The sequence below is a fragment of the Hordeum vulgare genome, unplaced genomic scaffold (assembly GCF_904849725.1).
Source record: "Hordeum vulgare subsp. vulgare unplaced genomic scaffold, MorexV3_pseudomolecules_assembly, whole genome shotgun sequence".
Taxonomy (NCBI): Eukaryota; Viridiplantae; Streptophyta; class Magnoliopsida; order Poales; family Poaceae; genus Hordeum; species Hordeum vulgare.
The window spans coordinates 107,501-119,029 of NW_025422502.1; the positions used below are offsets into that span (position 1 = coordinate 107,501).

The window sequence follows — 11,529 nt, forward strand, 5'->3', positions numbered from 1 at the left end:
GTTAGCCTAGCCCCATGTGTATCCGTAGCCTTCCCTGTTTTGAGAATCTCATATTTCTTCGTAGCACGTGTGTCCTTCGTATGTTCCGTCGCCTGTTCCTGGATAAGTAGATTTTCTACCAACCAAGTAGAATCAGCCTGAGAATCAGCAGCTGAGAATGCGGGGCACCCTGCTTTTGTCCTCTGCCCGTCTCATCGCCTTATGAGCAGTCAAAATATACGTTTTGCTTACTGTCACGTGGTCCGCCTCCTCACTCAACTTCAGAATCAAACCACCTTCCGGCTTCGTACTACTACTACCTCCTAGGTCATCGTTCTTTCCATTGCTTCATTGTCCTCAGCTCATCGAATTCAGAACATAGAGAAAAGAATTGAAGTTAAGATCTTCAAAATCTTTCTTCAACCAAGTCGCGTGCATCATGGCTTTCTTGTTATTCCTTTATTTTCCTGCCTATTACTGACATGCCTAGCCTTATCCGCTTGCTGGTGCTTTGCTATCCGAACTACCATTGCTAACTCTGAAGAAAGGTCTGCCTCGTGCTTCTTCACTTATTCAATGCTTTCTCTGGCATCCTACAACTCCCTTACATCCCTATGTCGGCTATCCACCCTTCTTTACCAAGTGACCGGAATCCCCTATCCCTAGCTATCCAGATGCCTCCTCTCTTAAACCAAGGCATACTCTACTGGCTTTCCCGTGATGAAAGGAGAAGATTGTTGGATTGATCCCTCGATTTGGACACTCTCTTGTTTACTAGCGAATCCGGTAAATACTTTCTAAAATACAGGAAAGGTATGTCATCACAAAACACAGGTTCAACTCGGAGACCCGTCCCGTAACCCTACTCCAGTCTCGCACATCCCATCCAGGCAAAGCAGTCTTCCCAAACTAACTAATTGTTGAATTAATACTTGCTATACTAATAGCTCTTCAATCTGTTTATTGCTGCTTCATTGTCCTTTCCCTTTGCTCTAGCGTTAGTCGCAGGAATCCCTCTTGCGTTAGTCGTAGTCATCTATTCGTAGAAATCGTAGGAAAGATCGTGGGAACCTACACCGTACCTTTCGTAGTCAATACGATGAAACCAAAGCCTTAGCAGAGGAAGGAACCGATCTGATTCCCGGAACCGAGGCAACCGAAACAGGTATTTCCACTACTGCCGTTACTGAACCGAGGACAAGGACAGCTGCCCCGCTGGGCGTAGATTTCATCCCGTTAGTGTGCATTGTTGAACCCAAAGACAAGTAGGGATTTTGATATTGATAGCTAAGGGGAGGTGGGGATACCTCTATTGAATCTATTGAATTTGTTTCATTCCGAGGTGCCGAAGCCGTTGATTCGAAACCTAGGATATTCCCTTTGATTTTGTTAGAGGAGCCTTTATCCGGATAGGAAGGTATGGTTGCTGGTATTAATCTAGCTAGTAGGAAGGAAGCCGTTAAATCCGATACTACCATTGAATGTATATACGAATCCCTTTTCGTAGCAAGGAAAAAGCCGAAACCTCGGAGCCTAATCCTGTAGAGGAACTACTTGATATACTACATATCATGTGCTTTCCTAATGGTGGAATTGCCAAAGCTTTGGCCGGGTGGATCATTTCAGTACGAATACGGGGTATAAAAGATACCGGTTCTACTCCCTCCTAGCATAAGGGAAGCACTTCCGAGACAGCCTGTCCTTCTATTGAGCCTGATGTGGGTTCCGAGCGTCATGATACGATAGATTTCATTGCTTTATACGCCGTAAAGGAGCTCGTATTGGACCTAGGAAAAAGGGAGCTCTAGCGATGTTCTCTAGCGCTCGTTATCGTCATATCTCATATCAAAGCAATTGATTCGAATTGAATTGCACTTCTGCTCGTAACCACTACGAACCGGAAAGGAAGGAAGCTGCTTTAGAGGAGGGAAGCCATAGATTGCCGTACCGTATCTACAACTATAGAATGTGCTTTGCCTTTGCCGCTAAATCGTATTGTTCGTAGGTCGTATTTCTTACTTGGCGTACCCCCGGAGGAAAAGTATTATCGTAGTTTTCGTGGTCATATAGATATCTCCATTTTCGTAACCAGCTTGCCTTCCATCTCCACCCACGAATCGAATTAACCCGATAATCCGTAGTTGGCAACCCAGATGGCTGGGCTATCCAAACCAGATCCGTATCCGCTCATGGCGATCAGCCGCATTCTCTTTCTCAAGTCAGTCGATCCAACCCTGCAACCTTGTAAACAACTATACCTTGACTTGTTGACCCAGTGAGTAACTACTATCGTAGCGAACCTAAAGCATTCACGCTTACCTTTGTAAACTTTGACTTGACTCCTTACCAGGTCGCTAAAAACCATGCAATGCATGAAAAGCAATTCCGCTTTCTTCTCCCAATGCTATCTTCTGCGAATAACAAAACAAGGATTTCATGTGGGCTCTTTCCTTGCTAAGGAGAGTAGCTCATGAGCGAGTGAGTAGCCGGGTAGGCAATATAAGTATAGTTGCTTTAGAAGTTCCAGTGATGGACTAAAAAACTCAACTCAAGAAGAAATCTGCCCCATTTGCCCGCAGATCATCTTAGTGAGCAGTCCCTTCTACTCTTATTGGAGCTAAAGAAAGCAGTTTATGTTTCAGAAATCATAGTGCTCGTTGCCAATCCATAACCAGATCGCTTACTAATCGCTTAACTCTTTGTTCATAACATTATACGTGTATCACTGGGATCGATCCGTTGTCAAAGAATTTCCTATGCCAAAGAGGGATTCGAGATTTCACCGCAGACTGGACCTACCTCCTGGGCCGGGCACTTAAATTTTCCTTATTCGATTCATAGGTCAATCCGGAATCAAGCGTAAAGGAAGTACAGTACACTTATTTGGATTCGTCGTGAAACAAAGCTATTGTCTGGTTTCTGGTCCTGGGTGGATTATTTCTTATCATATTGTGAGGCGGATCATAAGATTGCAAATTAGGCGGATCATAAGTAGATGCTATTTTACAAGGGTGGGCTTTAGCTGAGAATCAAAAGTACGATTCCCCAGAAACACATTCCCTTTCAAGCTGAGCTGAGACGTATCCGGCACCTTTACTTGGTCCAGTGCTGCCTCCGGCACTTCTTTCTCTTTCTTGTGCGAACAAACTAGAACCTGCCAGCCCAGCCCTATCTTCCGAATCAGAATGGACTAGTGATTTTGATCTATTGCCAGAGCCCTATTCTTATGATGGAAAGATCCGTGCTCACATAGCTGTCAGAAAGTTTTACTTGCATCTATTTCAACTAGACGTGAGGTCTCTCCACGGCAACAACGAGGAGGAGGAGATCCACATTTAGAGGGCGAGGGGTTCGAAACTCGGGGAGGTCACATATGGTTGTGGAAGAAGAGCTTGTACGGGCTCCGAGGTCAAAGAAATTCGACAAGTTCTTGGTCGATCGATACCTTTCCATCCCGGGGCAGATCTCCAGATCCGATACGAGTGTAGATACTTTACTCCCTTCTTCCTCAGTGAGTAACGTATAATGTCTAGAACAAAGGAAGTGAGTCTAGCTCCACTCCGAGGGACAAGACGGAAATCTTCTACCGATGCCAACTGCAAGGCGTGCTTTCCTATGAACCGATTCTTAGACTACAGATCTCATCCCAACGATCTACTTGTACGAAAGAAAGAGAGATGATCTACTTGCAGCTACTGTTTGTTACCGCTGAACATCTGCTACCAATACCAAGAAATACCAATACGGACTTCTTGTTCCAATCGAAACGAGCAAACCTGGGGAAGATAGCAAGATTAGCAGAACGGGAACCCCCCATGGGGAAGGGCTCTGAGACGCACCACAGAGCCCGTAGCAGCTACTTTTAAGGTTTATCGCCCATCGGCCCAGAAATCCATAGAAAGACGATTGAGATTAGTGAATGGCATCGATCTGAAGTTCATAGAATCTCTAGCGTCTCTTTGTTCGTAACAAATGAGTAACTTAACTACTAATGTGACGAATAGTGCCAGGCGTAGTGTATCACTGGAATTCGATCAGTCTGTTGGAAAGGGATCACTCTCTGATTCTGCTTCAAGTCCTGTGCGTGCCTGTTTCGAAGAATGCTATTCGCTCTAGTGTCCTGTGCCTGTTTCGAAGAATGCTATTCGCTCTAGTGGAAAAAGTAGCGATTTATGGCCATGATCCCGACCCGAACCCTCAAATGATGACGAACGGCTGACTTCACGTAGAACCCGTTATGCCAATCTGGATTCCACATCTGCTACAAGAAAATCGTCTTGAAAGATTGCAAATCAAGCATTCGTCCTTAGCTCAAGGATTGGATTACCGCAGTTCCTGAAAGATATCGTGCCAACAGAAAGATCTCGTTCCCGTAGATTCCGTTCGTTCCAGCAATCGTGCCGGAACTCACTGATCCATTCAAAGGATTTCTTTACCACTGCTCCCGATGGCCAAAGGACCGATATCTTCTTCTCACGCCTAGCAAAGATCGAGTTCTGTTCTCACTTCACTTAATGAGCCTATTTCTCTGTTTTTATACCCGTTTAGATAGATGGTAGAAAAGCCCCTATTTGGGGCGTTAAGCCCGTTGGTTCCGAGAACCCAAAAGAGTAAATCGACCATGCCTTTATCTTCACATCGACCCTTCATCAACAACTTGATTCAAAAGCGCAGGATAGCCCAGCTCAGGGAGAAGGCCCGTGACTTACGAGTAGTAAAGGTGGTAACAAAAGAAAGAGGCGTACCCAGCAAATGTAATAGCCCAAGGCGTTTGTTACTTTTCTTATTGAAGCAGAGAGCCTTGGCCTAACAGACAGAGGCGGTAAATAGGACATGGCAGATACAGAGCTTCCGCTCGGTCGCGAATAACTTCTTTATTAAATGTATAAGTAGGCACGGGGCCTAGGGTCATAGCCCGGCTCACCGCAACAGATTTTATTTCGTCTGACCCGACTGTCACTCCTATTTCTAGAAAACGTTATCCAAGATTAAAGGATTGATACGGGCGTGCTTCCTTGCAGAGGGTTGTTTTAGACACCTACCCACCAGAAACTTCGCTTTGCCACCCAGGTATAACCAAAGCCTTCCACAAAGGAATATTTACTACTGGGTCCATCACGTGTCCAGATACCGGTGCATCCCTTGCCGTTTCCCCATCGGCTGAAGTTGGATCAAAGTCCCCGGACGCGAATGCTCATTATAGAAAGAACTAGGCCTACTTAGGTAAACAGGCACCCCATCACTACCGTAGTAGTTGAAATCTCTAACTTAGGTGCGTTTGCCCATTACTTCTACCCATCTACGCGATTCTGAGATCCAGCCATTGGAACTGAGAGATCCCCGCTGTTTGACCTACTCAAGTAGGCTTTCTATTGAATATCCACCCGTGGTAATTGCTTGACTGGTAGAAGCACCAAGCTTTGGTACTATAGTCGTACTCGAGACCCTATTGAGCTGCTTAGTCTTCTCCTTTCTTTCCCATGGTTCGGGTGGGCACGGATATGGATGGCAGGACAGGAGTTAAGATCCCTCAGCTAAGGGCTAGACCGGACGTTTCACTGTCTGATGACGAGTGGCACACAAATCAACCTGAGAAGGATTCTGCTATGTAAAAAGTGTTTATATAAACGAATTGTTTAACGCCAAGATGCCAATAGCAATGATGGATAAAGCAACTCCCACGAGTAGGGCTCGAAAGCCGGGGACTCTCCTGGCAAAGAATCTGAACGATCTGAGTTCTTTTCTGAGAAAGAAGAAGATGCAAGGCATGGATCCAAGCCTGAAGGCGACGTGGAGTGTTATTATTATCGTTACTCCAGAGAATGGGAGGCACTCTCTTCTTGCAAAATGCAGTTATGAAATCTGTAATCTAGATGATTCTGGTTGAAGGGGACGATGCAGCCTAGCGGTTACGAACTTTTTGTTCGATTCAAAGGATTTCCACTTGAGTAAAGCTATGGTGGGAAATAAACTACCAATTAGGCAATGCGCGTCTCTATTTCTTGAATTCTCTGGTCTAGGCAACCCGAAAGCGTTGTTTAACAAAGACAAGTCTGAATTTGAAACGCAATCCGGCAGAGAAAATAAACTTAAGTAACCACCAGTTGAAACTGAGCGAGGATGCCTCTCCTAATGGAAGTTACGGGCTCAAACAATACCTAATGGTAGGCAACTTTGCTACCCGAGCATCTCTTTCTTATTAAGAACGACATAAATGTTGATTTTCTACTCTCGGGAGTAGGTAAGGGGGACTATGCCCAATAAAATAGGGACTACGGTAGGCATGAAATGAAACTTCTTATCTTAGGTACGGAATTCCTCCACATTAAGACACCAACCTGCCCTTGACAAGTCAATAATCAATCACTAGATTTAGGATCACAAGCCGATGCGATGCTTCACGTCGAAATGGGTTAGTCTGCATCTGAGAGACCCCGCCTAGCTCTAAAATGGTTTCAACCTTTCCTCGACCTCATGGAATGAACTAACTCATATGCAGTGAGCATATTATCATAGACATCCCTCACGATAGCGAACTTGAAGAAGAAGCTGTTTCGACATCTACTTTATCCCAAGTGCAATAATGCTCCAAGTACGGGTTTTCGAATTCATTCCTCGCTGACCGCGCGTCATCTTCAGTTCACGATTGAGGCTCAGATGGAGACTGATGAGATACAGGCTCTGGCTAAGGTTGACATCCAGGCTCTGGACAAGCGATAAGAGAGACTTTCTGAAGGATCCAGCTAAGAAAATGAAATGGGTTAGTGGGAACAAGCAGCTAAAGCGCAAAGGTAAGGATGAGCTCGAAAAGTTCAAACTTGAATGATAGCTAGTGGTGGATTGAGACTTTTGAGCTTCTCCATCGATCACTTTTGCGGAAGCTGAGTCCTTTCTTTTTAAGCAAGTTCAAATCCAGCAAAAAACGAGTATCAATCTGTCCCAAGTGCGGACAGGAGAAGCCAGGTCGGATTACGACATTGAATTGAATTGAGTGGCCCCTTCCCTTCGCATCACAGCATCAACCCTGATCACCTCACTTTACGTCAATATTGGTGAGCATGCCACAAGATGTACGATTTGATTGGTTACTCAAGTGTCTAAGTGTTAGTTTCAAGTATTCTTCTTATGATAGACTGAAGGCTTATCGGCGCGCGAAGGTTCTCTGGATTGGTTGTGGTGAGCGCTGGGCGAAGGATTGTCAGTGTAAAGCTACTGTTCAACTCCATGTTGTTCAGGAAATGGTGGAATTATCGCGGAGTACTGCTGCAGGCTATTCTATGTTACAGGACCATGATGACTCTGCTTCGGATCTAAGGGTCCTCTCCGCTGAAGCTAATCAGAAATCTCCTGCACTCCGTTCCATTCAGTTAGCTTGCTCAGTAGTCCATAATTTTGATGTTACCCTCTTTTCTTGGTCGACTCGGGCAGCACTCATTCCTTTTTGAATGCATCATTGGCATCTCATATTGAAGCTAAAATTGTCATCTCCTGAATCTGTGCGTGCAGGCAGCATCAATTTATCACCTAATGGTATCTTTGTTCTACCGGCACATACATTTCGATTTCCTTGGTCAACGGAAGTCACCTTTTCTTTTTCCTTGTTTTCGTCATGCGTCGATTCAACATTCGTTGGACTTTGTAGCTTCAAGGACGTAGTCATCCTCTCAAGATTCTAGTCATGATATTGCTTAAAAAGAAGCCCGACTTACCTATATTATCAAAGGACCCAGTCGAGCCCTAACTAGAAAAGTGCATGGGTGACCAAATTTAGGACAAAGTAGGCGCGGAAGATCCACATGCAACGAAACATCCCTCACGAGTTCCAAACCTGACCTTCTTTAAGCTGCTTCGACTACGGGAACCACAAGGAAAACGGAACACGAGCGGGAATGTGGGAGTGGGTCCTTCCATATAGTTGGCTTGATGGCCCTTGTGGACAGAGTCTGTTCTCATTAGAGAATTGACCTTAGAACTTTGTGATCAAGACCCGTGGTTAGTAAAGTAGAAACTTTCTCTCCGGAAAGGAGGTCCGCTTATTTACTTATCTGAAAAAGCAAAAGGTAGGTAGGCTGTTTCAGAGAAGAGTACGTGGGTTTTCACATAGCCGGATATGAAAAGAGACCCTAATGAGTAGCTTTTTTTTTATTCGTAAACCCTTCTTTCTGTGCTTATGGAATCAGCCAGTGGCAGGTCTTGGCGATTGAATTCATCCCGTTTTACTTTGTTGAGTGCGATCTGGTATTGACTTGCCCTTATTTTCCATCGATCGGGTAGTTAGTTAGGTCCCGCGGACAAGAAGTCCTATATACTGAAATAAGAGGGACTCCTTCCAGGCATCGCCGTTAAGGTGCTCTTTTGATAGATTTCTATACCTTCCCCTCCCTTTCCTCTGTATCCGGGCCTACGCGAACAGCTGCTTGCTTATCGAAGAAGTCTGCTCACATGATTGGAATATGGCTCCCGTATGCATGCTATTCTGGGACTGAGGAATGCCTTTCTATGGTGGACCCTGAGGTCGGACTCTTGCTGCTTGATTCAAAACCTGATTCAATAGCAGCAACATATTGATGATGGTGCCTGAACTACCTATTCTATTACCTTATGGGGAGCCCCAAAGCCACATCAAGCCCTATGCTATGGGTCAAGGTACTCTCGAGACCGTCTGGATTGAAGACTATCAAGCACCGTAGGTGGTACCAGCATTCCCTGTCGATAGGGCATTCCAATCTCTGGGTAGCTGCCCGCCCTACTTCATTCCTATCTCCTTCGGCGTCAGCCCCATGTACCCCCTTAAACTAACCACTTGAATTGATCAGGATTTGTTAGGTTGAGTGCATTTTCTTCCAAATCCAGTCAATTTCAAGAAAAGTATCGAAAAATCCCGGGGTTAGGCACCTTTTTTCAGTGAAATCTTGTTTTTTTCCCGCATTAATTAGTTATGGGAGAATCCTTGCTTCCTCAATGCTCTTGCCTTCGCGGTCCTATTAAAAGAGACACAAGAGGTTTTAGCACCGGCATCTTTGGATCAAAAGATCATTCCATCCTAGAACCAACACGACGACTTCTCCTTGCCCGATTTGAAATGGTGATGAATATGAAATTAGGAATATATATGGACAGATGAATTATGCGTCATGGAATCCGGATCATTAAAGAGGTAGTGTAGACAGTTGTCTAAGTGTGATCTTCTTATATCCCCACGAACTGTTCAGCTTGATAGACCCAAGGGGAAATAGAATCTCGAAAGGACCTTTCTTGTCCGTAGCCCCGTTGGAATCGAGGGCTTGATATCTCATTGGCATGACTAATTGATGAGGCCGACTGCCTAAGTAGTACTCACGAGGTCCTTGATTTCTTGTTATACTTCGTCTCTACCTCTACCTTTAGCTGTTTGATTGTCTGATTTTTTTATTCATTTCCTTTCTGGTCGGTCAATCGCACGCTAATCGTCAACTCACACTTTCTTTCCTAAGAGGTCTACTTGAATTTTCATGCAAATCAATTCAAGAATGGGAACAAGAAGAATTCCGAGAACAATCGCCAAGTTGCATTCTTAATAAATGCATATAAAAAAGTAAAGAGTTGATGTGATGATACCATTCTCGATCGATAAGATGGCGGAGCCCATGAGGACAGCAATAGAATAGTGCCATTCCATCGTGTGAAGGCCGCAGTTCCGGTAAACCAAGTCGTTGTAAGACTGAGATTGTCGCATCGCATCTCTCGCGTCAATGAGTCTTTTAGAAAATGACGAAATAGCTCAGTTGGGAGACTCGCTCTTATATTTTAGGAAAAAAAGGCATTCGTGCAAGAAGCACAAGCCATTTTCTCGCTCTGTTCTTTTCACTCGAAAGTAGATGGACCAGGTGGTCCACGTTCTTATGATCTCTCTCTTTCTTCTTTCGATTGTGTGGGTGTAGATAGGAATAAGTAAAGGCTGTTTCTTGTTAGTCTGTATCTTTCTCTTTAATGGTATCCAGATTCACCTATTTTTTTTCCGTTGTTGCTCTTCAGAAAACGCGTATAGTGGCCTTCGTCGATGGGACAAACGCTCCAGTGTATGCGTTACGAGGCAACTAGCATTTAGTTTTGTCATGAAAGTTCGTGAAAGAATGTTTCGTTGGAAAAACCAACGCCGACGTCAAGATCAGTCTCCTTTCTCTTTTCGGGAGCAGAGCTGAAAAAGCTGGAGTTACCCTCAAATGGAAAATTTAGAATTAACAGTACAAACAGTACAAAGCGTCTCTAACGTCCATTCTTTTATAAAAGATTTTTTCCATCATACGTTGGATCCGCAGCTTGTGAACCAGCTTTTGGAAGGGATAGAGAGACCCAAGGACGGGGACTTCCTTTCCCAAATATATGGCATTTCACCCGAAAATAGAGAGCTTGTGTTTTCTGAAATCACAAAAATGATAGAATTATACTTACGGCAGGCACAAATGGTTTTGCCAGCGGCCTATAATGTTAGAGAGTTTTGTGACCAGTTTTTCGGCCTGGATTCTCCCCGGAGTCTCTGGGGTAGTTTCGTAGATTTACATTTAAAAGGGCACGAAAGCGTCACTTGGGACTCGGGCGTGGCTCATCTTTATCACGAAATATGTAAGGCCGAAGGCTTACTGCCGGATAGCCCAGTCAGTGCTCCGAATAGTCCTTTCAGTGATCCGAATAGTCCTTTTCTCGGGGATACCTCCCCTCGATCAGTTGTTGACGCCTTTCAGCAGCCTGCTCCGAATCAGAATTTATTGGAGAACCCATTGGATCAATTTACCATTCAGCCAATAATTGATCTGAATGTGGGCAACTATTATTTATCATTTACAAATCAGTCCTTGTATATGCTGCTCACTGTCGTTTTGGTCGTTTTTCTGTTTTTTGTTGTTACGAAAAAGGGAGGTGGAAAGTCAGTGCCAAATGCATGGCAATCCTTGGTCGAGCTTATTTATGATTTCGTGCTGAACCTGGTAAACGAACAAATAGGTGGTCTTTCCGGAAATGTGAAACAAAAGTTTTTCCCTCGCATCTCGGTCACTTTTACTTTTTCGTTATTTCGTAATCCCCAGGGTATGATACCCTTTAGCTTCACAGTGACAAGTCATTTTCTCATTACTTTGGCTCTTTCATTTTCCATTTTTATAGGCATTACGATCGTTGGATTTCAAAGACATGGGCTTCATTTTTTTAGCTTCTTATTACCTGCGGGAGTCCCACTGCCGTTAGCACCTTTCTTAGTACTCCTTGAGCTAATCTCTTATTGTTTTCGTGCATTAAGCTTAGGAATACGTTTATTTGCTAATATGATGGCCGGTCATAGTTTAGTAAAGATTTTAAGTGGGTTTGCTTGGACTATGCTATTTCTGAATAATATTTTCTATTTCATAGGAGATCTTGGTCCCTTATTTATAGTTCTAGCATTAACCGGTCTGGAATTAGGTGTAGCTATATCACAAGCTCATGTTTCTACGATCTCAATTTGTATTTACTTGAATGATGCTACAAATCTCCATCAAAATGAGTCATTTCATAATTGAATAAAAACGAGGAGCCGAA

General features: G+C 44.1%; 1 protein-coding gene across 1 annotated transcript; it reads left to right on the forward strand.

Moving 5' to 3' along the window:
• The first annotated feature begins 7,557 nt into the window (after positions 1 to 7,557).
• On the forward strand, positions 7,558 to 11,529 carry LOC123418201 (ATP synthase subunit a-like). Its single transcript, XM_045106964.1, has one exon. It carries the CDS (start codon positions 10,182 to 10,184, stop codon positions 11,508 to 11,510), a length of 1,329 nt encoding a protein of 442 aa, XP_044962899.1. The 5' UTR covers positions 7,558 to 10,181; the 3' UTR covers positions 11,511 to 11,529.

What these genes read in the sequence shown, in the direction of transcription:
- LOC123418201 (XM_045106964.1), top strand. Translation starts at nt 10,182, where the DNA reads ATGGAAAATTTAGAATTAACAGTACAAACAGTACAAAGCGTCTCTAAC.